Source organism: Camelus ferus, chromosome 19, assembly GCF_009834535.1.
Source record: "Camelus ferus isolate YT-003-E chromosome 19, BCGSAC_Cfer_1.0, whole genome shotgun sequence".
Classification (NCBI taxonomy): Eukaryota; Metazoa; Chordata; class Mammalia; order Artiodactyla; family Camelidae; genus Camelus; species Camelus ferus.
The window spans coordinates 32,383,820-32,410,140 of record NC_045714.1 but is presented as its reverse complement, the minus strand read 5'-3'; the positions used below and the strand labels follow the sequence as shown (position 1 = coordinate 32,410,140).

Below are 26,321 nucleotides of genomic sequence, written 5' to 3'. Positions count from 1 at the left end.
TCTCTCTTCGTTGTTTGTTTTTGTTTTCAACACAACAGCATGCAGGAGGGTCCTGGGTTTGATCCCCAGCACCTCTTCTAAAAATAAATAAATAAATAAATAAATAAATAAATAAATAAATAAATAAATAAATAAATCTAATTACCTCCCCCCGCCCCGACACACACAAAAGCAAAAACACAACAGCCAGAGTGACCCAGTTTACCGAAGTCAGATCCTGTCACTTTGCTCCTCAGCCCCTTAGTCCTCATAAGACCCCACCTCACTCAGAGGGAATGCCAGAGGCTGGCCATTGTTCATATGGCCCTGGGCACTCGGGCACTCCTGACTACCTCTGGCACCTTCATTTCCTTCTCCTCTCCTTTGCCTAATCTGCTCTGGCTACTCTGCCCACATTGCTAATCTGAACACACCCTCCTCCTAAATTAGGACTTTGCACCTGCTGTTCCCTCTGCCTGGAATGCTTTTCCCCAGTGATCTGCATGGTTTCCTTCGATACCATCTTTAGGCCTTCTACCTGAGAACTCCCCTGGGTACTCAGTCTCAAAGTGCAGTGCCTCCACCCTCAACACTTCCTAGTCCCTTTCCTTGTTACATTTCTTTTGCTTATCACCATCTACAGTGTAGGTTATTTTGTGTGTGTTATTACCTGTCACTCCTGTTTCTCTTGTAATGAAAACTCCATAGAGGTTTTTTTTTTTTTTTTCATGGATATATCCCCACCTAGTAGGCACATAGTAGGTGCTCAGTAAATATTACAAAAGGCATGTGTTGTTCAATGACCGTCATCTGGCCATTTGTTATTGGTTGCAGTGGCCCAAGCATCTGGCATTTGTAGGTTGGCCCACCAGGGTGACCATAAGGTATTCTCTAAGAACTTGGACAAAAAAAGCTCTCAAGACACTTCTGAAGGTTCCACTCTGAACTAGACCCATGACAGATGAGATTAGACACAAGCAAAGTGAATTTAAAGACACAAAGTAAGACAAAAGGCAGGGACTGAATCAGGAGATGGGAGGATACAGAGGGATGCATTATAGAAGCAGAGGCAGGATGCACTGGGAGGTGGAACACTGGCCTAGAGGTTGAGCCCCAGGCCTGGTGCACAAAATAAGTGACTCTTTCCTTTGACTTCCTGACTCTGCCCCTTAACTCACTAAGTGGCTTTCAGACCACAGTTTGGCTTCCCATCAAGTTCATTCATCTTCGTTAGGAGGTTGACTTGTATGAAGAGTTAAGTTACAGTTCCCATTAAAAATGAGCACAGTGGCTTTGGGCTTATGAACCTCACATCCTAGTGGTCAGGCCGTCGGTGATGGGAGACTGGTAACTGTGGAACACTGACCAGACCCATTTTCTAGAGCCCCCTGGCTGGGGGCAAGTTCATTGAGCAAATAATACCCCATAGAGCCTTTTGGGGCACAGCCATCCAGATGTTTCATGGTGTCCCCCTTTTCTTTTTATAGGTCTTTATCAAAATCCCACACATTTGGTCAGTTTGGGAAAATGTCCTGGAGGTAGAGGACTTCCTCAAAAACCCCTCTGTGTTAGCGTCCTGGTGAGAAGGGGACTCTTACCTCATGCTGTTACAGATTAGGTAACTGACACAGGCTTGCAGTGTGATGACAGACCTGTGTAACAGACACTGAAAGCTGCCTGCCTGGTAGCCATGGCTTCCGCCTGCTGCCAGCATCCTGATGGTGTTCAGGATAGCAGTGCGCCCAAAGGGAGGCGATGATCCATGCTGCCCTAAAGCAGCGTCGACCAACTTCATCAACAACAAAAAAAATTTTTTTTAACTTTAGGCTTTGGGAGCCAAGAGGTAACTTTCATATTATACACCTATCCTGAAATAGTCTTTTGACTTTTTTCCCCAGCCATTTAAACATGTAAAACCCATTCTTAGTTCCTAGGCTGTACAAAGTCAGGTGGCGGGCTGAATTTGGCCCACTTTGCAGACCTCTGCTCTAAGCCGGTCACTCCATCCTGTTTCTTATTTTACCAGGCCGCCTTGCAGGATGGTCTTGGCACCCAGTTCTGGCCTATAAGACCTAAGTGGAGGTGTGCTGGGGAAGGGTGGTCTGGGGCAAGTTTTTATCATCTTGATAAAAGGACCTAGACCCTTCTCTTTTCTCTGCCTTGAATATGAATATGAGTTACGGTGCCACTGACCATGATGAGGCAGCAGAAACCAATACACCAAAGATTATGAAGCCAAGATCGGAAGAGCTTGGGTCTGTGACTGCAAGTGCCGGAACCTACCTACTTTGTAACTTACCAAGCAAAGAAAAGAATGACCAGTGTTTGAGCAGCAATTGATCAGCTTCCTCATCACTTGCAGCTGCACTCTTAGCCGATCCAGCATGTGAGAGATGTCCATCATTATCTGTCCCACCCCTCTCTCATCTCGGAGAGTTACTCCACCCACAGGCAGCTGTGTTTTGTACCATGTGCTCTGTCCCACGCCCATCTGCCTGCCAAGCTGTTCAGTCTTGACCTCATATCAGCCAATCCATAGGCTGGCCAGTGAAACTTGGTTGCTTGGCTCAAAAGATGAGCAGGACCAATCAGGTCTCAGGAAGGGGAGCTGGGGCTCCTGTGGTTTCTGGCAGGACATAAAAAGGTGAATGCAAACTGCATGGTGGAGTCCCATGAAGGGCAAACTCCTGGAAGGAACGTCCACAAAAGTCATGGGTGAGGTCCTCCTCCAGTGCATCCTTCTCTCTGGCTCCTGGCTCAAAAACTCAGCCTAGCATGGCCCCAGTTCCTAGACTTCTTCTGGATTCCAAATGCACCCTGTAATTCCTGCTTCATTCTTCCCTAGACGAGAGCAGTTTGAGAATGTAGGCCAGGGTCCTGTTCAGCATTCTCTTTGTCGTCTGGCTCCCACCAAGGGAAGAAATAATAGCGCGGACCCACAGGAGAGCCAAGTGCAGCCCCCCTTCCCAAAGCCACCACCCCCAGCACCACCTGGATCCGCTGGGCTCCCCAGAGAGCTATTCTGAGCTGAGAGGCTATGGGACAGGTTTAGCCTTTTCAAGCATCTGGTTTTGTGCTTCACTGGAGCCACAAAAAGAAGGGGGAAAAAAAAGAAAATTCTTTTCCATGTGGATAGTGAACATGTAACCCCCTGGGGGTGTGACAGGATGGGAATAGAAACAAGGTCAGGAGGGCACTGAGGAGTCAGAGCTCTGACGGGTCGCTGAGATCCGGAACCTTTCCCCAGGACCTGTCAGTGCCTAGAGCAGGAGGGCCTTAGAGATTGGCTTGTGGTGGCTGTGGTAGCGGTGAGAGGCCTGCGGGGGAGGGTGGGCCTCCTGGTGGGAGGGATGGCCGGGCTGCAGGGCACGGGGAGCAGGAGTCTCTGGAGAAGTCCAGGATACAGCTGGCTCTCTGACTGGGGAACGATGCACGCTCTAGCCTCTTGAGGACTAGTGGGACTAGATGGGGTGAGGGCCTTGCAGACAGTGATGTTAGCCAGCCATCAGGCGGGCACAGGGGCAGAAAGCCTTCTACCCCGTGACAGACAAAGATGCAGATTCTGTCAGTGGACTGGCTTATATCAGTGCGAGCTACCCGAGAGACTGAGGGCTGCTCAGGGCTTCATTCTGAGCAAGGGTCTGGGAAGGAGGTCTGGGGAAGATGATGGCCAGTGGAGAGGGCCGGCAAGGAGGTGCCTCCGGGATCCTGAAGATTCAGCACCAGTGGCCTTGTCATGCCTGTGTGGAGTAGAGGAGATGGCTTTGCAGGCCAGTGGGCTCATATTGGGGGTGTCTGGGGAATCATCCAGGGGAGGGTGAACACACATATTTGAAACTAGAGACAGACCCTTGGGAGCCATTTATATACAAGTGGTCACGGAGATGATTTGGAGTGGATGAGACTGGGTGGTGAGTTGAGATAAAGAAAACCCCGGGGGGACACTTAAGGGCATGGAGACGTGCCTGTGCAGGAGGCAGAGAGAGAAAGTGTAGTCAGGGGACCAGAAGATCCCAGGCGTGTGGCTCAGTCAGGGAGGAATATTTCATGAAGCAGGGGGCAGCCCCCAGTGTGGACTGTGGCAGAGACAGAGGGGCGGGGATTGGGGAAATAATAGGTCCCAGGTGACTTGCAAAAGCAGCCCTGGAGGATGCTGGGACAGAGGCCCTGGAAAGACTGTGGGAAGCAAGAAGGATGGGTGACAAGAGCCCAGCTGGGGAAGGAGGGCGGGCTGGAGCTGGGGCCTTGGGAGGGAAGTGGGGATGAGGCTTTCTAAGGAATCTGGCGGGGGGATTGGGCAAATGCCAGTATCCTTGGAGGCTTCTGTTCTTGTCACATCTCACAGATCCATTCTCCTTCCCCCTCATAGACTCCTTTGGGCCCCACCCCATCCCTTGAGGGTTGTGTAAAGGCATTCCTGCTCCCATTTTGATGGGTACTGAGAGTCTTCCCCATTCCCTCAGTCGCCTTGACACTTCACAGGGACCTCCTGTAGACAACAGCCTCATTTTAAAAATGTGCCTCAGGAACAGTCTAATCAGAGATGTCGGCAGGGCTGGGGCACCTGGGGGCCCAGGAAACAGTGCAGTGAATGCATGTCTTCCAAATGTCCCCAAATCATTTTGCAAGAGGCTCCCTATTCCAGAAGGGCTGTTGTACCCCTTCCATTCCTCCTGGCCACCCTAGGGCTCTTTGCCACGTCCTGAGAACAGGGTCAGCAGCTCAGTGCTTTACTGACGATTAGATCTGGGTTGCTGGATGCACTTGCTGTGGCACAGCCTCTCTGGGGGCTGTGTAGCACCCCCACCCTCTGAAGGCGCGGTCTGGTGTGGAGGGCACGGGAGAAGGCAGCTGTGTGCAGAGGGCCCTGTAGGCAGGAGTCAGGAGCTGAGGCTTGAACATCAGATAGATTTTGCTGACTGATCATCGAGCCTAGAAAAAGTACTGGGCAAGCTGCTGACCCTGCCCGCCTCCACGCCAACTATTATCCACGACAGGGAGGTCCCCCGACCCAATCCTTCTGCTGACAGCTCCCTCCCCACCCTGCTCCCTTGTCCCCACTCTTGACCTCCTGCAGGGCTCAGTTGCCCTGGCAGGTGGGAACCAAAGTTTGCCCTGCTCAGAGACCCTCCCCTGCTGTTGAATCTGCCTGTGAGCCCAGTGTTTAATCCTCAGTGACCCTTACTTGGATGGATGGATGGATGGATGTGGTTGATATTATCCAGCTGAGGACTGAACTACCTACAGTCTCTTGGGAATATGACAAGTGTTGGACATTTTACCCAAAACTAACAAGCATTCTTTCTAGGTAGATATCTCTTACTCACCATGCACTCCTGTCTACTTGGGCTCGTATATTTTTCATGTAATGTTTCACCTATTTAACTGATGGCCACCGTCCTCACTGAGGCCCTCAGAGCAACACAGGTTCATCTGGGGAGACTGGCAAAGGGAAAATTTGTACTTATGATTACTGTTTGGTTGCCAAGACTGGTTGTATGAATTTTAAAAGCCAACCTGAGGCCTTTGGTTATGCTAAAAGTCCCAAAGGACAGCAGCCATCAGTTAAAGAGACAGTTAGATTGAAACTAGAAAGGTGAACACAGACCCAATCTATTTTGTTGTGGTCTTTAGTACTTGAAGGATTTTAGGGAAAAAATGTAGTTCTTTATGGTTTGTATGCTAAAGAGGGACAGTTTGCACCGTTTGGACAAAATAGAAGTTCTCTGACCAATAAATATGTCTAAAAATGACAAAGCTCTCCCCATTTGATGGCTCTGGATCCCAGGGAGAAATGGTGGGCACAGGCACAACGAACTATATACAGAGTGTAAACAGTAAGGCCCCTGGGAAGACATAATGGGGGCAGGGCCAGGTATGCAGGGAGGAGCCTCAACAGAGGGGAGTGGGCCCACTGGTTAATACAACAGGCTTCTAGCGCGGTCACCCAATCTGCCACCAAAGCTTATGGGTGGCAGTGGCAGGTCCACTGGATTCTTCCAGTCGGCAGTAAGGAGAAATTGTGTCCGTTGAGAAGCGCTGGCCCCACTGAGTTTTCCCCTAGGGGAGGCATTGTGGGCAGCCAGGCAGGGTCTCTGTGTCCTTCCCTCCCCAAGAGGAGGGACAGGGCTGCCTGACCATACTTGGGGCCATCTACTCTGGGTTCAGGGCATGGACAGGGCAGTGTTTCTCAAACAGAGATTGGAAGCAAATGGCCCCAAGGAGCCCGCAGCCCCTACCTGGAAAGGGAACTGGGGGTATTTGTGTCCAGTCGGGGTGGGGGTGGGGGGTTCCATCACTTTTCACCCTTTAAGGGCCCCACCCCCACCTCAGTTCCTCAGGGATGCAGGAGAGCAGATTTCCTGATCAGTTTCTGGGTCCCCGATTTTCACCGGCCTCTTGAACAAAGCCAGCCTCCCTCTCCATACCGTTCCTCCCACCGCTGACATACTCCCCAGGGTCCTTAAATATCAGTTTCCTGGAGATGGCTGTAGTCGGCCAATTTATAGGCCTGGCAGGTGGCGCCCTGGGCCACGTCGTGGGGGACGCCTAGGGACACAGTCTCCACCTCCGAGGGCAGGGCGCACGTGGCCTCTGCGCGGGGCGCGCTCCCGGCGCGGATCTTGTGCGACAGGCTGGAGACCTTGGCGCGCAGCTGGGTGGTGGGTCTCCGGAATGGCCCGAGCAGTCGCCACTCGCGGAAGGCACGGGGCGGCTTTCGACGGCCGACGACGGGGGCCTGCACCTCAGGGGTGCCCGGGGAGCTGGGGGCCGAGGGCGCGGTGAGGGCCAGCGGGGCGCAGGGCAGCGGGGCGCCCGGGCCAGGGGCGCAGGCGGGGCGTGGGCCGCCGTTCCAGGCCCGCCAGTGGCGGCCGGGGTCGCGCCAGAGGGGGCGGCGGCGCCGGCGGGGGCGGCACTGGCAGCGCAGGAGGCGGAGGAAGGCGCGCTTGAACTCGCGGCTGGAGCAGGGGTAGATGAGCGGATTCACGCAGCTGTTGAAGTAGCCCAGCCAGAAGATAACCTTGAAGACGCCCTCCGAGGGCTTCAGCTGCGGGAACAGGGAGCCTGCGGGGAGCAGAGACGCCGGCTGATTAGATGCTCAGGGACAGGGGGCACGGGCAGCCCTTGGTGCAGAGGGGCCACCCTCCCCACGCTACCCCCACTCCCACCCCTTTCACGGGCCCTGGCCAGTTATCACCTAGCGGCCCTCAAGATCTCTCTCCTCCAGAAGTCCCGCACATAATTTGAGGGTGTCCATGAACTTGGATGAGGAAAAACAGTCACCTTCAGTTTTACTCACATTTATCTGAAACTGAGCATTTCCCTCCAATGGAAGCAACAGAGCAGAATTAGACACAAACCATATGAAATCACTGTTTTGTAGCTCAAAACTGGTACAATATTGGCAGTTTCACATGGCTCAACTTAATAGTAGCAGCTGCCCAAAGAGATTTTCCTACCACATTCAGTGGTTGCAGATGTTTGGAAACACTGTCTCTGCTCCTCGCTATCTGGAAATGTCAGTCATTAGAACGCACCGCTAGATCTTGTGATTTAATGCCTTCACGTGGAAGCACATTTATTTCTAAATCCCAAATTTCACTTAAAATATTTGGACAAGGTTTTCAATGAAATTGGTTTCATGTGCAATCCTTTGTATTTTATTTTATGCATTTGAAAGAGTGACTGAGAAGGGCTCCACAAGGGCTTCACCGGACGCCCGGGTAGTCCCTAGCACACAGAAGGTAAGAACTCCTGAGTGAAATGTTGACCAAGGCTTGCCCCATGCCAGGCACTGTGCTGGGCTCACATCAAACATGGCCCTGCTCCCTCGGTAGCAATGTGGACCAAATATCATGGGAATGAGGGCAGGGTGATGGTGATGGTGATGTTGGGGTAGGGGGCTTCCAGGGGTCTCAGAGGATGGACAAGAGCCAGGCAGGATGAGGAAGGTATCAGGGTATCAGGAATGGAAGGGACAGGTGGGCAAGAGGATAAAAGTTTGGGGCCCGAAGGATATGCTCAGAAAACTTCATTTGGGACAGATGTTCAAGGGCCTTAAATGCTGGGAAGTTTGGCTTTTATGGGTAGTTAGGAGTCATGAATATTTTTAAGCAGGCAAGGGAGCTTAGAATTGAGCCTCAATAAACACAATGCCCATGGGCTGTTTGAATGCAGAACAGTGGGGCTGTCCCAGTGGAAGTGGGAAGTGGTCAGGGAAGGCTTCTGGGATGGCTTTGCAAGGAGGCAGAGTGCCAGGCAGGAGGGGTGGGGGCACTGGGGTCTGAGCTGTGTCATGAAGACCCTCCTTCCCACAAACCTCTCCTCCAGCTTCCCCATGATGGCCCTGAAGGAGTCATGTCTCCAAAAGGCACTCAACACAAAGGCATCATCCAGGAAGCAAAGGCCACTCTCTCACCCTCACTCTCAGCAGCAGCAGGGGTCAGGTGTAGGGGGCAGGCGTGTCCCATCCCTGGCAAAAGTTGCAGGTGTCAGCCAGGCTAAGCAGACCAGGGGGAGTGGTCCTTGACAAATCATGGGACTTCCTTACTCTCTTTTTTGTCCCCAAAGAAATAAGAGCAGGGTCCCCTACTGGGGAGCAGAGGCACCACACCCCATCTTTGACCTGGGGGCCCTTGCATATTACCCATCTCCCATCTGGTGGGAATTCCTGGTACTAAGTAATGCTGTGGAGGAAGAGGGGTGTCAGAAGCATTGCATGGCACAGGCTTTTCAAATCTTGGTCACCCAGCCCTGAGCAAGTTATTTGGCCGTCTAAGTCTCACTTTCCTTGTCTGTGAAATACAGACAACAGTATTTCTCTGGAAGGGATTTTGTGATGATTTATAAGTTTCAGGGTATAGGACTCAGCAAGTTTGTAATAAATACTGGAGTCTGTTCACCTCCCCACCACCACCTATTTCTCTGGCTTTTGGGAAAGGAGACCTTAGCCCTGGGTAGGCACTGTGTTCCCAGCTCTGAACAGTGGCCAGAAACAGAAGCCAAGACCTGGTGGGTTTAGGGGAGGCTGGGGCATCAGAGTATCTTACGGAGACAATTTCCCTTGGGAGAAGTGTTGGGCAGTTGTCCCTTGAATGTGGGGGACACCAGGTTGACCTCAGCCTCCAGGAAGGCAGCCTTCCGAACAGCATCCCTCAATGGCTGCAAAGTAAGACAGAGTGCTGAAAATAACTTCCTGACTCAGGCCACAATTCTTTTATATTTAGCCCAGGATGACAAATCAGTGGACTATGCTTTCAGCAGCGAGCCTGAAGCCGGCCAAAGGGCATTGTTATCAGCGTGGTTTTGATTCAGATTGGTGGGCAACGTGGCATATCGTAGTTTGCCCTGGGTCTTGTTGTAAACATTAATATTTTAACTTATGCTCAACCAACCTATACGGAAGCCTGCTGCCAGCTGAGAATTTCTTACACATAAAGGAGCTGGGATTCAAATTCAGCCTTTCAGCCCGAAGTTTTTCCTACTGTGTTCTGCTGAGGTTCTGTCTTACTTTGGGCTTTCCCAGAAGTAGACCCTTGAGACAAAGATTCAAATGCAAGTTGTTAATTTGGAAGGTAAATGAAATATCAGTAGTAAAATGTGATGAAGAGAGGGAAGAGAAGGAAGCCAAGAAAAGGAGAGTTAGTTAACAAGTTAGTCACTGCTGTGGGCAACTGGGGTGCAATCGCACTAGGAGCTCTGGGAAACCGTGGGGAACAGGAACCTCAGAGTTATCTCAACAGTGGGGTGAGGGAGGCGGGGTATCTATACACCCATTCCTGTCAGTCAGCTGCTCCCTCAGGGTGTTAATTTTCTACAATTTCTGCCTGCTGTATGGATGGACAATGAGGATTTTGCTGGTGAGAGAAAGCCTCAAGCAAAGAAATCCAGGCAGCTGCTGTGGTGGAGGGTGACCTGTTGGAGGGGGCTGTGTGGGGAGATGGGGGGGGTGTGGGGAGATGGGGGGGGCACCAACAGCATCTGCCACAATTTTGTTTCATTTGCTCTCTGCCTTCTGTACACAGACATCTTGCCTGGAAAATACAGACGTCTGTGTCTTGGGCTCCAGCTTCCAGAGGCAGCCGTTCCCAGGAGATTTTACTGTGTTCCCTTCACATACAGCAGTTCTGAGCCTCACACCTACCTCCACCCAGAGTGCTGCAGTCTGCCTCCTCCACTTCCTTGCACCCCACCTTACTCTTTGCTGCCTGCCTGCCTGTCCCAACATTCTCTCAACTGCCCACAGCCTCTTTCAAGGATTTCTGGGTTAGGGGTGGGGAGATGGTGGGCACTTCCCTCTCCTTTGCCACGGATGAGGTGGGTAACTGCCTTAATGAGACAGGAGGGAAAGGAGCAGGGCACAACCATTAAAAGAATGACACAGCAATTGAGGAGAGGACATAAACTGGTTAGAACCAACTAGGCTCAAAATGGCGGAGGATTTGACTTCCCTTAAGCCTCATTATGTGCTCATTGTAATGTATTAGCCTGCTAAATGACACACCCACAGGTGCCATGACAGCCCCGAGGCTGACCATAGAAGGCCCAAGAGCAGGCAGGGACCCAATTCCAGAAAATCCCTGCCCCTTACCCCAAATAGTTGGAATAATCCTCCCACTTGTTAGCATATGAAATTACCCAGCCCGTAAAAAAATGAAACACCCTCGCACCCCAGGGCCTCTGCCTTTTGAGACGGCCCACACTCTGCCAATGGGATGTGTATCTCCTAGGCCGCTCTCACTTTCCAAGACGATCCCATCTCCTGGGGCCACGGCTCTTGCCTTCTGAGGCAGCCCACACTCTGTCCATGGAGTGTGTATCTTCCTGACTAAACTTGCTTTCACTTTACTCTGGCTCCTTCTTGAATTCTTTCCTGCATGAAGCTAGGGACCCTCACTTGGCAGGGTGCGTCCCAGGGACCATCCTCGGGCCCCCATTTCTCCTGCAACACTGTAACCCTTGAGGATGCTCGCAGGCATTATCCCTGCAACACTGCCCTGCTGTAGGGGCATCAGTGGACAAGCCCCTTCTCAGCAACTCCCAACTCTCTCCTCCTCCAGCTCCTCTGAGTTACGGCTTTTCAGGTTGGCCATCTGTTTCGCCTATCTTGCCTTCTCATTCCTCTCCAGCTGCCTGGCACATGCCTCTGCCAGTCCTTGGAGCCCAACTACAGGAAAGCCTCAGTGGGGACGTGGGGCTCTGAGACAAGGCCCCTGCCTCCCAGTACCTGGCAGCCCCCTCCTCTGCCCCAAGTTGCCCCCCCCAACTCCCCACTTTGTCCGCAGCCTTTCTTGCAGCGTAAAGTTCAGCTGTGCTAACTCATCTTGGCAGTTGTCACCAGAAACAGAGCCGCTCACAGGACACCCTCCCTCAGCCTCCCACCATCCGGGCACCCAGCACCACCCCGTTGTTCTCCCTTCTCTTGTGAGTCCCGATTCTCTTCTGTCTTCACGTGCATCAGCCACGTGGCCACACTGACTTCTCCTTGCCCTCTGGCCACAGCAGGCTCCAGTCTTGTCTGTGTGCTTTTGTACAGGATCATCCTGTAAATCCATCACTGTACGTCAATAAAAAAAACTGCAATGTTCACCACCCCATACTCCCCACCCCCCTCAACTGGGGGGACTCTATCCTTGGCCCTTGTCACCTTCTCCTGCACTAGCCAAGTTATTCTTCATTTTGTCTAGCATCTTTCTCCCTGCAGTCGGAGTCCATGGGGCAGGACTAGCGTCTGTTTCACTTGGTGCTGCACTTCCACTGCCCAGAAGACCTCATGAGCACCCTGAACACACAGTAGGTCCTCAGTTTGCTGAGTGAGTCTCTCTTTTCTAATCTATATGTCCAACTGGTCACCACGTCTAGTGCATTCCATTTTCTCCCCAACAGGGTCCCTCCCTTCACCTGCTTCCTGAAACCTTTGCTTAGTCTGGCACCTCATTTTGTTTACAAGGCTGTAAAAGCTCACCAAGGGGTCCCTTGTCCTCTCTACTCTGCACACAGCTGCCAGAGAGTTACCGAAAAGAATGGTTTCTCTCCTTTCCCCTCTGAAAGCCGTTAGTGGCGTCTAATGGCTCCGAGGAATAAACCCAAATTTTCTCGTGTGGCATTCCAGTCTTTTTAGGACCCCGTGCTGTCTTCAGCTTATCTCCCTCCAAATTTGGCCACACGCAGCCACAAGCATGTCTTCCCCCAGGGGCTGGGCTCCTTCTGCCTTCCTGCTTGGCCCCAACTTCTCCCAAGTGCTTCCTCCCACCTCTCCCTCCAGCCCAGGTCAGGTGTCCGCCCCCACCAAGCCTAAGTTAGGTGCCCTTTGACCCCTGCTTGCATTTTAACAAATACAATTTGTTACTGTTCTATCTACTCTCCTAGGCTCTAGGTTTCTTGGGGGCAGGGATGGGGTTAATGATTCTTTTCATCCCAGCCTGGAACACAAGCGCCTGAGCCAGCGCAGGGGCTGTAAAACGTCTGCTGAGTGAGGGAATACGTGTCTGGGTGGGTGTGGGTAGCCTCCCAAGTGAGGAGGAAGGAAATGGGAGCCCACGCTTGCTTTCTGAGTGTTCAGGACCTACCAGGCTCCACGCTGGTCAGGCTAAGGACAGACTTTTATACATAAACACAGCGTCCGGGGATGGCGAACATCACTGGTCAGCAGAGGAAGGACCTCTCCTCTGTCAGCAGGTAACCCCTCGCTATGGCATGCTGGCTAGGCCAGGCTGGCCTAAACACTGGTGGGGAAACTAAAGGCAGCCTGTGAGGTTAGGGGGAGTGTTCGCAGCCTGGTCACAGGCCACTCCCCTCTCCTAAGGAACGGCAGTGTCCTGGCCCAGGAGGTGCCGCTGAGATGCTGGGTGGGGCTGCAGCTGGCCAATCTGGCCAAGCCTCGCTGAGGAGTGACAGTGTGGAAGCCAAGGGGCGGACGCTGTGATCAAGAGCCCTCTTCTGCCCTTACCAGAGGGAGCTTGTTCTTGGCAGAATATCAGAATTCACAGGCAGTCCTGCTCATAGCTTGCAGCCAACCTTGAAATATCAGGCTGCACCCCAGCCTTTCTCCTTTCCCACTCCCTCCATCACCAGTGATTTTTCCACCCACAGGCAGCTACTTTCTCTAGCCAGAAAGAAACAGAGGGGTTAAAATGCCATGTTCTCTTGGGTATTCAGGTCTCTTCCAGCCAGCAGGGCTCAGAGAGAAGGAATTCCTAGCCCTAGACCGTCTTTCTCTCTCCCAGTTCTTCCAGCCACTCACTCAGTGCCTCTGACTCTGGAACTCAACAGCACTTTCCCCAAGAGAGGCTGGGAAGCAGAGGACCTCTTTGCTATATTCTAAAGGGTCAGATGAGTCTCTCTAATAAGGCACATTTGAGCTGAGACCTGAATACCCTGTGAGGAAGTGAGTCATGCATCTATCTGAAGAAAGAGAACTCCAGACAGAGGAAGGGGCGTGTGCAAAGGCCCTGGGGCTGCAGGGTACCTGACAAGTTGGAGGGCCACCAAGAAGTTAGGATTGCTGAAACAGGAAGGGGGAGGGAGAGAATGTAAGAGATAAGGCCCATTTTGAGGCAGAAATAATCATGGAAGGCTGTCAGGAAGAGTTGACCTGAATAGGGTGCAGGTCTTAGATGGATTGTGAAGACATGGAGGGATCAGTTGAAGGTCCTGTGGGGCTAGCTGTGCCAAACCAGATCTCTTGAATTCCCTGCATTGCCAAGTTCCCATGCAGAGAGGAAACTGGTGGGTCCTTGGGCTCAAGATGGGTAAGTTGCAGATCAGAAGTCCTTTGGTGGCTCCATGTTTGCCTTAGGATCCTTGACCTCTGTGGGGCTGACCTAGAACTACTTGCCTGGCCCTGGACACCTTCCATAGCTGTTGGGATTGGTGGGGAGGGGCAGTTCCCATAGCCACAGAGGCTGCCTGGTGGGGCCCAAGGTAGGGAGGTGAGTCACTGACCTGTCCAGTGTCCTACATGTGCACCCCTATTTCCCCCTCAGCTCTTTCTCCTCTTCTCCCTTCTTTCTTTCCACCTTCCCTCTCTCTCCTTTCTTTCCGCTCTTGTCACTTCTTAATTCATTTACTTCCTGATCTGCGGCCTTGAAGTGGCCTCACCCCAAGTTCTGAGTGCCCAAGACCGAAGTCCCTGCCAAGTGGCCCTTGTGCTCAGCTGAATAAGACTCTGATCTTAGCATGAACCCCTCAGCTCTGTAGCCACACTGACAAATGGCTCCTGAGTCTGGGCAGATCAGTGCTTTTACCAGAGGTGAGAAGGTGGCCAGACAGGGCTCACTCTGTCCAGGAGTCCAAGCACTGAGCTGCTGGGGCACTGCCCACTAGGAAGCCAGGCTAATGTTCTGTGGGGTCACCACCTGCAGAGTGAGGGCAGGCAAATCTCCAGCATTCAAGGAGCCCCTTTTTAGTGGGCACACAGCTCACAAAGCAGGATGAGGCAGGGCTCAGCTGGGGTCAGAGATGGACTCAGGAACTCAGAGACTTTCCTATGAGGAGGGGGCTCAAGGGCTCTGGGGGTCTATGAGAAGATCAAACCATGCAGGACCTGGTCCTGTCCCGTGGCACTGCTCAGGGCCCTCATGGCCAGGACCTGGGGCAGAAGGGAGCCTGGAACGGAGCCTGGTGAAGGTGTGCAGGCACCAAAGCATTTAGTGAGATTTGAAGCTTAAAACTGACCTTTAACCCTGGCTCCAGCCTGACCTCTGACCTCTGACCCCTGACCCAGGCAGGAAGTAACAAGGACTTTAGAGCCAGAGTGCTTAGGTTCCAAACCCAGCTCTGACATCTAGGCTTAAGATTAACACCAGAATATTTTTTAAAGACCTAAGTAGCAAGAGATATTCTTACAAGAAGGTGGAAAGGAGGAAAGATTACAGTGAGAAGATGGGAACAGAGTGAGGGTGAAGGGGCTACAGGCTGAGGGTGAATCATTTTTAAGAGGCATTGTGGACACATCTCTGTGCTGTGTGAGCGGGCAGAGGAGAGGTGGAGATAAGGAGGGCCGAGCAGTCACTGACAGAGTAAAACCCCTTAGGAAGGAAAGAGAGTTGAGAGAGATCTGAGCCGACAGGGAAGCTGCAGGACTTCCGGCACATGGGGGCTGCCCCAAGGAGGAGGCCTGGCTATGGAAAGGGTGATTTTTTTATTTTAGCAAGTGCTCATCTAGACACCAGTTTGCATTGGTTCACAAGACCTGATTGTTAAATTTTCAGGAACTCTGCAAGCCAGCTGACATCTCTTTGGTAGCCTGAAACTGACCGTGGTGGGAATAGTGGCATCATGGAAATGGGCAGATGCCATAAATTAGCCCCTACTCCACACCAAGTTTTATACATTTAGCAGCACACACTGTGAACCACATGGAGGAACGGCCAGATTCAGGGGTTGGGGTTCACAGAAGTAGGTGGAGGCGAGGCAGTTAAAGACGGCAAGAGAGGGTAAAGTGGTGGATTATGGCACTAGTTGGGGAGGGAGGCCTAACTGACCAGAAGACAAAGGGAGGGGCAGGGATGAGAAGGCTTAGTCAAGGTTGGGGTCAGTGAGCAGGTATGATTGGAACCAAGGAGTAGATGGACTTGGGTGGCAGAGATTCACTGAGGATTTGGGAGGACATAGATGAAGGTGGGCACATGGGCCACGGCATGACCCTGGGAGGAAGGGTGGAGGGGGAAGTCAGGGTCAGCATGGGTCAGCCTCAGGACAGTGGAGCCACACCAATGACTAAGGCAGAGATGAGAGTGGGGGCGAAAGCATGTGACCCCAGTATCCTGGACTTTAATGAATGAGGCAGAGCAATCAACAGTTCATTAGATGTTTATGACAAACATCTGAGCAGGACTTGGGCAGAGGACAAGACCCTCAGGGGAGGAAGGATCTGTGCTCGTCTGACAACAGAAGTCCACCCCATCAGTGGCATATTTTTCTTTTACGCCCCGCCACCCCCCCCCCCAATTTTTTTTCCTAGCTCTGTCCATGAGTCAGTGGCCAACTTAGTATCAATGCACAGCCAAGAGCTCAGATTGTGGTCTTTAAATTTTCATTTTCCACTAAAAGAGACCACTTTAGAGAAACAGTCCAGGGCAACAAAAAGTACAAGCTGAGCCTGAAACATCTCATGAGACCAGAAAACTCAAGACTCTGGGTTGTGCCAAAGGTCCCAGGAGCCAACGTGAAAGGTCACTCATTGGCCAACCCCCCAAAATGATCGATGTCTGTAATGTGTGACGGCTTTAAAAATCACTTCATCACGTACTTAAAAAAAACCCTATTGGTCCCCTTTGGAAAGACTGCTAGGAAATTGACTCTTCTCTTGATAAAAGGGAGTACTGAGCAGTTCTGCTTTTTTTATACAGATGTTATTTCAAGTGACCAAATAGCCAGTGGCGAACTGTTTTTAGAATTTTTAGTCTACAAATGCAGGAGGAATGACAGAATTTGGATATCGCCACTTTTTAAAGTGATATAATGGGTCCAGCCATGGTCAATGGCTGCTAAAACCAGCAGGTGAAAGGCTGACGGGACATTTTATCATGGACAGATGGGGCTGATCACGTCTGAACCCCTGATCAATCTTAACATCACGAAAGGGAGGAATTCTTGCCCTAAGCACTGAACTTGAATGTGATCAAGCCAGTTTACAGGAAGTACAGGGAACAGGGGGACACATTAAATGGTACCATAGGGATGCAAACTGCGGACTGGTGGCAACTCCTTCAAGACAAACAATCTGGTTTCTTGACCAAATGGTTGAAAAGGAAAATTTGGGGAAGGGGAATCATCAATCAAAGAAACTGAGGAGGCAATTCAACTGCATGCAATGTACGTGCCTTTTTTGGACCATGATTCAAACAAATAAACTAAAAATGTGTGAGGCAATCAGCAACATTTCAACATTAAGATATTTGTTAAATTAATCAATTATTTTTATGTGTTATAATGGATTGTGGGTTTTTTTTTTAAGTTCTAGAAATACATACTGTAGAATTTACAGATGAGCTGATACAGTGTCTGGGATTTTCTTCAAAATAATAAGCAAGTGAAAAGTGAGTGGGGACTGGAATGAACCGAGCCTTGGGTTGATAGCAGTTGAAGCTGGTGGTACCCAGGGGCCATCACACTGTTCTACCTACTTATGTATATGTTTGAAACCATCCATGATTTTTTTAAAAAGAAAAAAAAAACCCTAGTTCATTGCTTGTTCATAATAATCACTAAATTAATGTTAGCTGCTATGCTTAAAAAAATTTTAGGTCACATAAATGAGGTGGGGCACACTCAGTGCATCGCTAGGGAGAGGGGGTCCTGCTTTACACAGAGGGTGGTATGCTAAGTGAAATACGCCAGTCATAGAAGGACTGCAGGATTCCACTTCTAGGAGGTATCTGAAATAGTCAAAGTCAAAGAATCAATGAGTGGAATGCTGGGGGCTGGGGGCTGGGGGCTGGGGGCTGGGGGAAGGGAGGACCGGGGAGTTGCTAATAGCGGGCATAAAGCAAGATGAAGAAATTCTGGACAGCCTCGTGCCTACAGTGACCAATCCTGTGCACTTAAACATTTGTCAAGAGGGTACATCGCATGTTAAGTGTTCTCACCACGGTGATACCACTGCTACTACTACTGCTGCTACAATCGAGGGCTGTGCTTTGTCACCCAGATCCTTGGAGTGGCAGGGTGTGATGAGGCGGTGGGTTCTGCCACTCTTTCCCTCTGCACACACACATTGACTGAGCACCAACCATGTGCCAGGTGCCACAAAGGCACAGATAGAAGATGTAATGCCAGCCTCTTCTTTAGGCTTTTGGGCTTTTGGGCACAGTAACGCCGTTACCGAGGACCTGCTGCGATGCATGCCCCGCCTCTCTCCCTGCATCTGGGGATGCACACGCTGAATGCACCCTCCACACCCGCCTGCCAAAGTGTGCTTTCCAGTCTAGACACCAATTCCTCAACCTCCTCTTGCCTCCTCCCGCCTTTTCTCCTTCTTTCTCTTTCTCACTGTCACCTGCGCGCTCTCCCTCTCTCTCTCATTAAGCATAAGGTACTGACAGTCAGGTTTACAGTGTGTACATTTTATAAGCACAGACGGATGATGTTACATGTGTATACACCAATGTAGCTACCACTCAGACTGGGACATAGAATGTTCTCAGCCCTTCAGAAGGTTTCTTGGCCCTCTTTTCTAGGCAATACCCTCCGTCCCCATGACACACTCACACATGTCGCCATTGTCTTGATTTTTATCACCATTGCTTTGCTTTGCCTGTTTTTGAACTTCAGATACACAGAATCATATGGTACCTATGCTTTTAATTTCAGATCTGGTTCATTTTGCCCAGTATACTGTCTGTGAAATTCATCCTCATTGTTGTGGACATCGAGTTTGTTAATTTTCCTGGTCGGGCAGTAGTCCAGTCAATGAATACACCGTGATTTATTTATCCATTGTCCTGTTATTGGCATCATCTTGTGACCCCTCTTCTCATAGACTCCACATTTCAGGTCCCCCAAACCACAGGACACCCCCAAATACCTCCACTCCTCCATGCCTGTGTATGTAGTGTTTCCTCTGCCCTTACAGATAACAGCATGTGTGAGAATGCTGATGACCACAGTCCACCGTGACAAAGCTAAACGCAGAGTGTTTGGGGAGCACAAAGAAGCACCTGGCTAAACCCGGGGCTGTTCAGGGAGGCAGCATTATCACAGGGCCTAGACTGATAATACAGGACGGAGGACAGATGGCTGGGAGTGGGGGCCTGAAACCCTGGCTGGAGTGTCCTTGTCCTGGGACTTCTATCACCTGCACACCTTGATATGTATTTGGAAGGGGCCCGTGGGCTCTGAGCCTCTGAGGCTGTTCTGTGTGACCCACACGTTCCGGAGGCTGACTCAGAGGCCAGTGAGGCTCAGTGACCCACCCAGCAAAAGAGAGTTGGGAGTGCAAGCTGGGGGTCTGCCTGTGGTCACTAGGAATGACAGGGCTGGGGCTGTCCTGTGTGTGTGTGTGTGTGTAGGTCTCAGTGGACAGGTTACCTCTGGGCATGACTGGGACACTTGCCAGGCAGGCCAAAGCCAGACTCAGTGAGGTACTGCTGCTAGGAAAACATCAAGGGAGATGTGGCCCCTGGAGGGGCCTAGGAGGGGAAGGGAGCCCTGCAGGAGCTGGTGCTGCCCTCCCCGCCTCGCTGCTCGAGTCTCAGGGCAGCCATGTGGTGTCTCAGGCTCATGGAGACACCGTGCCTGCTTCCACTTACCCCACAGGTGCTCCTCACAAAGAAACAGAGATGTGGGGGATGACCCCCAGTCCCTCTCTGGGCCCCGAAGGATTTCAGGTGCCCCAAGTCTGGGTGCCAGTCTTTCCTGCCCAGCACCTTGGGCCCCAGAGGCCCCATGGCTCGGCACACCTCATCTGTGTCCCTCTCTGCTGCAGCTCTGGCTTGACTGGCATTTCAGGTTTATAGTTGATGGTTCAGGACCCTGTGCCAGTGTCCCTCTGGGTCCCTGCGCCCCCTTCCTAAGGCTCTCAGTATCCTCTGAGCTTTTGGGGCTGCTCACTGGCTATGCAGTGGCTGGGGCTCCACCCTCCGCTTGGAGTGTGTGGGGGTGTTGGGGGGCACCTTGGGTCTGCTCAACAACCCCCAGATTGTGGCCCTACTGGGTGCCTTCATGGGAACCAGGGCCTGGGAGGAGGGAGGTACCACTCTGCCTGGCTGCCCCCTTTTCTGCCTCCTGGTTCTTTCAAAGTGGGTGCTCCCCAAAGCTCCTTCCCCAGCCCTCTCTTCTCTTTGTCCCTCTGTCCTCTTCCTGGGAGACTGTACCCCACACTCCTGCTTCTGCAACTGTATCCATCCCTGGCCCCCTTATCTAAGTTCCCAACATCTTTCACCTGTAAGCACCTACTGGTACCTCCCATCAAAATATGCCAGTCCCTTGCATTCCACATTTCCCCTCAAAAAGTTGCTGCTCAGAATGATCCCTATTCCTCCAAAGATGCCTCTCTCCTCCCAGACCTGGGCCCAGAGCTGGGAGGGAGGGTGTGTCAGGACCTCCTGGTCCCCTCTCCCTCCTGCACAGCCCTCAGGCCGCTCCTGCATCCACCACAGCCTCTGCCCTCCCGTCTCGCTGCTGCCCTTGCCCTCTGAGCCCCATCACGGCAGATCCGAATACTCCGTGTCCCTGCGTGGCTCTGTCCTGCTTGCTCATTACTGCCAGATTCCACTCAGTCAGTGGCCCTGGGCTTGGTTCCGGGACGCGGTGAGATGCCCTGGGAGGCTGGGCACAGCACAGACTGGTAGGAAGGAGGAGGCAGGGCGGCGTGTTCCCACGCCGCGTGAGGAGCAGCAGCGATGGAGGGACTGAGAAAGAGCAGCGTGTGCCGCAAGGGCAGAGGCCATGGACGGTCAGGGATGACTTTCTGAAGGAGGGAGACACGGGCTCTTAACCTCAAAAACCAGTAGCCTTTTGTGGTGTTGACTGTAACCATGAAAAACTGGAAAAGCTGAGCAGGAGACTGCATCAACACACCCTGGAACACGCGCAAATGGAACACTGCTGCTGGAACGAACCAGAATGGACGAACCTCAACGACAAAATGCTGGGTGGAAAAGGCAAACTGAAGACCGATATGCGTGGCGTGGTGCCATTTGTAGAGATCTGAAGGACACACTAAACAATACTGTTTATTATTATGGATTCAGGTGTTTGTGGTAAGAGAATAAACCGATGTGTGGGAGTGATAAACACTGGATTTACCTCTCAGGGGGGAGGGAGAAAATGACAAAAGGACAGGAGGTGGGGACTCCGTTGTGTCTGTGTTCTATTTCTTTGAAAAGAGGGAGAAAAGAATCTGAGGCCGATATGGCGAAATGTTATCATCTGTTCAATATGGGTGATTAAAGATAGACGGACAAGTGATATATTATTTTCTCCTTCTCTGGACATTATTCTGTAACTCAAATTTTTAAAAGAAGTTAAAAGAATGTAATAGGAGGTGGTGGCATGTTATACCCACCTCGATCATTCCTCACATGGGGCCGGGGTGAGCCAGGGGGCAGGGAGGCAGCTGAGGGCCCCTGGAACAGGTCACAGCTGTGGTTGGTGGGTGGGGAAAGGAACCTGGGTGGTAGGCTCTAGATCCTGGGTGCATGGGTTTCTAAAGAAGCAGACACACCGACTTTCTCCTGCCTGCCTATTGGCCACCTCCTGTTCCACCTGTCCCCCCTCCTCCCCCAGCAGCCTCTGGCTGGCTGATTTTCAAGTTGGTGATTTATTTCATTCCTTACCATGTATTTATGGAGCATCTGCTATAAAAGCAACAGCTCAGACTGCACTCACCATGTACCAGAATTATACTCACACATAGCATCTCCCTGAGGTCTCACCCCAGCCCTGCAGGTGGGTATGACTACCATCACTGCCATCCCTATCTTACAGATGAGGAGACAGAGGCAGAGAGGCTCAGGGATTTGCCAGAAGTTACACAGCTAGGAAGGGGTGGAGCTGGGACTTGAACCCAGGCTCTGGCACCAGAGGCTGTGGTCCTCTCGGCTGTGCTGTTGCTCCTCATGTGCCGGGCACCGTGCTGGGCACTGGTGATGACATAGCTGATCCAGCCTTGCCCTCACAGAGCTGCCGGGTCAGTGGGGGGAATCACACACCAAATCAAGCAACATAGACATGTGATGACAGTTAAGGAGCCAGTAAAAGAAAAAAACTTCGTGCCAGAGGGAGAGAATACAAAATACATACTGAAATTGAAGGAAGAGAAGAGGGAAGGCCGCTTTGAAGTGGGGACATTTATGCTGAGACTTACAGGATGGGGAGTTAGCCCGGAGGAGCTGGGGAGGGCGGGCCAGACACAGGGACGAGCAAGTGCAAGGGCATGAGCTTGGCGTTGCAAGAAACCAGAAGAGGGTCAGAAGGGCCTGTGCGTGCAGTGAGCAAGGGGCAGGTGGCAAAGCCATGGGGTCAGACGGGAGGTGGCCCATCACTCAGGCCCTTCCTTATAGGAGGGGGACCACATGTCACAGTCCTGGTCTGTGCCTGCTGTCCCAGTGTAAAGATTCATAATGTCTCATTTTGGTCCGGACATAACAAACTTGATGGTCACCCTATCATAGGTTGTGGTACAGAGTTTGGATTTTGTTCCCAGGACAGTAGAAAAGCATTAAGGGGTTTTAGAAGAGAGCGACACTCGAATTTATAATGCATAAAGGTCACTCTGACTCCTGTGTGGAGAGGGCCTGCAGGAGGGAGCAGGAGGGAGGCCATTGTCTCTTTCCTGACTCAGCTGCAGAGTGTGGAAGGAGCAAGGCCTGGGAAAGACAGGGAGATCCGGTTTCGGCCAACTGAAGTTGCAGCCATGGGTGAAGTGACTCCGGGCAAATGCATCCCCAGAGATGCTGTTCCCCTTGTCCTTCCTGTGCCTACTCAGTCCCAAGGCTTCCAGGAGGGGCCTTAAGGAGTGGGAAGAAGCCCCTGAGGGCAGCTGTCCACCTCCCAGGACTACAGGGAAGCCGGTGAAAGAAATAGCAAAGTTCTCTGGAAGAGGTAAAGGACTCAGTAAATTTAAAAATCGACGACGAACAATATTAACTTTCCATTTGATAAAATGCCCTTTCCCTTTCCTTCTCAGCCCCACACAGCCCCCCACCTCCAAGAGATTTCAGAAGTGAGAGCCCAGGGGGCATTCACAGATACCAGCTGGGGAGGGTCTCCCAGGGAGGCCAGCTTCCAAACCGAATGGGTGCTGGGAGAAAGCAGGTGGCTTCCGGTGCCTGCTGATGTGCAGCTGACTGGCCCACGAATGAAGGTAGCCTCACTCACCTTAGCACCACCTCTGGGGGTTGGCATTTATATCTGGGGGTACAGGGAAGGGGAATATGTGGACAAGCACATACACTGCTCACAACATGCTACGGGCAGATGCCAGCACAGATTTCCAGTTACCTTTTATATTTAGAGGAGGTGGGAGCAGAAAACAAGCGAAGAGCTTGTAATGGCAGTGAAGAGTGGGAAGGCCAGGAAAGTTAGAAGTCCGTAAAACAAATCCTGCAAGCATGAGGAGCCTCTCAGTTGTCTTCCTGCAAAACAGCACATGCGCGCATGCCTAAGAGACCAGGCAGGTTATTAAGTAAACCTTCGCTCAGGTGGCAAGTCACCCTCCACTTGGGACGTCCATCCAAGTCCGGTGCCAGGAAGGGACAGCCACAGGCTCAGGGAGGAAGGGAAGAGGCTGATGGGAGAAGGGTCACTCACCCAGTGGCAGGACGAAGAAAAAGGGGAACCAGCAGAGCACAAAGACTCCCACGACGATGGCCAGAGTCTTGGCCGCCTTCTTCTCGCGGGAGAACTTGAGCAGGCGCACGGACAGTGAGCTGCGGAAGGTGTGGCCCTTGGCGCTGCGCCTCCTGCCACGGGCCGCATCCGAGCCGGTGCTTGCGCTGCGACAGTGGATGCGCAGCACCACCTCCGAAGCCTTGCCCCGCTCGCGCTTGACACCAGCCTCCAGGCTACGCGTGGTGCTTCGCGCAACCACGTACACGCGGCAGTACATGACCACGATGACGGCCATGGGCAGGTAGAAAGAGCACAGGGAGGAGAAGACGGCGTAGCCCGCCTCCTCCGTGATGCCGCAGAAGCGCTCGTCCGGGGGCACCGGCTCCTTCCAGCCCAGCAGCGGCCCCACGGATACCACGAGGGCTATGGCCCAGAGCAGCGCCAGGATGGCGGCCGCCTTCCGCTCGGTCATGATGGAGGGGTACTTGAGCGAGTGGCGCACGCCCACGTACCGGTCCACCGAGATGGTGCAGAGGCTGAGGATGGAGGCTGTGCAGCAGAGCACGTCCACGGCGGCCCACACGTCGCAGAAAGCCCGGCCGAAGGCCCAGAAGCCCAGGACCTCCATGGTGGCTGAGAAAGGGAGCACCGTGGTGCTCAGCAGCAGGTCGGCCACGGCCAGATTCACAATGAAATAGTTGGTGACCGTCTGTAAATGGCGGTTGCAGGCCACGGAGAGGATGACCAGCAGGTTGCCTGCCACCGCCGTGAGGATGAAGGCGGCCAGGAAGACTCCCACGCCCACGCCCTGCGCACTCACCACCAGCCCCCCGACGGCCGCCGTGCCGTTCACCTCGCCGCCAGCGCCGGCGCCCCCCGGCTCCCCCGCGGAGCTCCTGTTGTCCTCGCCGCTGTCCGCGCCCACCACGCCGCCGCCGCCGCCCGCGGTCCCCCGCACGCCGTCCACTGCGGGGCCCTCTGAGACGGCTGATCCGCCCGCGCCACCCCCGCCGCCGCCCGCGCTGGAGCTCCTGGCGCTGCTGTCCGAGCGGGATCCCTCGAAACTGACGCTCAGGAGGTCGCGGAAAGTCATCTCAACGCGTGGCCGTCGGGGGCTGGGCCCGGGCGCAGGACGAGCGACTGTTAGGGCGGGGGGTCACTGGGCATAGTCGCGGGGCTCTGGCTCTAGTTTGGGGCGCCGGTCCCGTCAGGATCCTGCCCCAGTTTCTGTGACGTGGAGCGCAGCTGTCCTCGAGCACAACGGGGCCGACGGGGCCGGCGACCGGGGCTCCCCGAGGCCGGCCGCGGAGTGGGACCCAAGAGCCGGGGCCGGCGACGCGCGCCGTTCTCTGAGCGCGCCTAGGCGGCCAGGCGGCGCAGGCTGCGGCCACTGCGGCGCTCACTACTGGGCGCGGGGGCGGGACGGAGGAGGTGCAGCGCTGGGGAGGAGGCGGGGAGGGGGCGGCCGGCGCCGAGGGACCTGGCGCCACACTTGCCCGAAGAAGGGGCTCTGTGCTTTGGGAGAGCCAGCGTCCCGGGGTCCCCAGGGGCGGCGGCGCAGGCGCGCGCTCCGACCCCGCAGCAGCAACCCCCGCCGCACCGCGGGTGCCCACGTCCGCCCTCTCGCCTCGCGGTCCGCTCCCGGCTCCCTCCCCCAGCCCTCCTGGGTCTCCTCCCCCTTTCTCCTCAGCTGCGTCTCCCTGCCTCCCGCCCTTTTCCCCAGCGTCTCGGGTCACTCGCTGGTGCCCTTGGGCGCACCGAGCGTAGAAGGTGCGATGCTCGAGTTCCCCAGACTCACGGCTCCGGCCGCCAGAGAGCAGCAAGCGCGTGGAGGCTGCAGACTGCGGACTGGACCGCGCCATGCCGCGCCGGGTCGCCTCCAGGGACTGCCTGGATGGAGCTGTGGCATCTCCTTACTTCTCTCAAGGCACTGGATAAGGGAGGGTCTCAAACACCTCTGTACAGTGACGTGGCGTGGAGAGCCCCAGGAAGGGTCGAAAGCTTTGCGGGCCTGTGAATGGGCGAAAGGACAAGAGACTACACTTACATGGTTACAGTTTTCAGATCCTGCCGAGGACACGTCGGTCTGTCTATACCAACTTCTGCACAATTACTTTACTCCATATTGGGTGTCAGAATAACACTTCCTATTGCTATACTAAGTAAGTGGCCTGGTTCTAGGGCGGGAGGGTTTAAGAGCTGGAGGGTGGGAAAGGCCACTTGGTGGAATGGTTAAAGCAGTGGGGGGAGGGCAGGCAGACAGTCTGGCTCCAAACTCAGGCTCCACCCCTTGCTAGTTGACCTCTTTGTGTCTCAGTTCTTCATCTGTAAAATGAGGATAACAGTAGTGTCTGTCTATTGACCTGAAGGTTAAATGAGTTAATATGTGTTAAGGCCCTGGAGTAGTGCTTGCTGTTAGCTGAGTAGGTCTAGGCAGGGCAGGATTTGAACAGGGAGGATAGAGAACAGCAGGGTTTGGAGCTAGTGTGAACCCCGGGACACAGGTAGAGGGGTGGGTTTGAGGAGCCTCCTGTTGACAAGCAAGACTGGACAGGGGGAGACAAAAAGAGACCATTTCTTTGGCCAACATAAAAATACTAACCAGGCTGCTATGTGTCAGGCCATACCAGACCCTCTGGATGGCAGAGGCGGGGAGGAATTGCAGGGAGGATAATGCCACCGAGTAGGTGCAGGATGAGAAAGGCTTGAGCCATGCCAGGGAGATGAGGACCTATTTGGAGAGGTGTCTGGGATGGGGTGGAGAACTCACGGCTTCAGCGCCCACTGGCGATGAATGACATCTCAGGATGTCTGAGAATCCTAGATGAGAAGGTGCTTTGGAGAAGAAGCATAAAATGGGGGAAATGGTGAGAGATGAGTAGCCCCACTTCACACTCCCTCCCCAGCCCAGGAAGCCAAAGCTGTTACAGCCATAGCTCTTCCAAGGCCCCCGGCTTTCCTATATACATCTTCCATCTTTTACTTGGGTCTTTGGGAACTTACTATGGAGAGTTGAAATGAAAGCAAGGTGGCTTATAAGGATTTCTTGGCAGCTGATCAAAAGT

The 26,321-nt window shown here is 53.2% G+C and overlaps 1 protein-coding gene across 1 annotated transcript; it reads right to left on the bottom strand.

Moving 5' to 3' along the window:
* Window positions 1–4,867: 4,867 nt before the first annotated feature.
* ADRA1D (adrenoceptor alpha 1D) lies at window positions 4,868–24,933 on the bottom strand. The gene is made up of 2 exons (XM_032461887.1): window positions 23,236–24,933; window positions 4,868–7,044 (listed from the first exon to the last, which is right to left on the bottom strand). The coding sequence occupies exons 1-2, from the start codon at window positions 24,347–24,349 to the stop codon at window positions 6,443–6,445; spliced, it is 1,716 nt and encodes a 571-aa protein (XP_032317778.1). The 5' UTR covers window positions 24,350–24,933; the 3' UTR covers window positions 4,868–6,442.
* Between the last annotated feature and the right edge of the window lie 1,388 nt (window positions 24,934–26,321).

What these genes read in the sequence shown, in the direction of transcription:
- ADRA1D (XM_032461887.1), bottom strand. Translation starts at nt 24,349, where the DNA reads ATGACTTTCCGCGACCTCCTGAGCGTCAGTTTCGAGGGATCCCGCTCG. An exon ending in TTTCTTCGTCCTGCCACTGG is followed by an intron (nt 7,045 to 23,235) that starts GTGAGTGACCCT and finishes TGCTCCCCGCAG; the next exon opens with GCTCCCTGTTCCCGCAGCTG.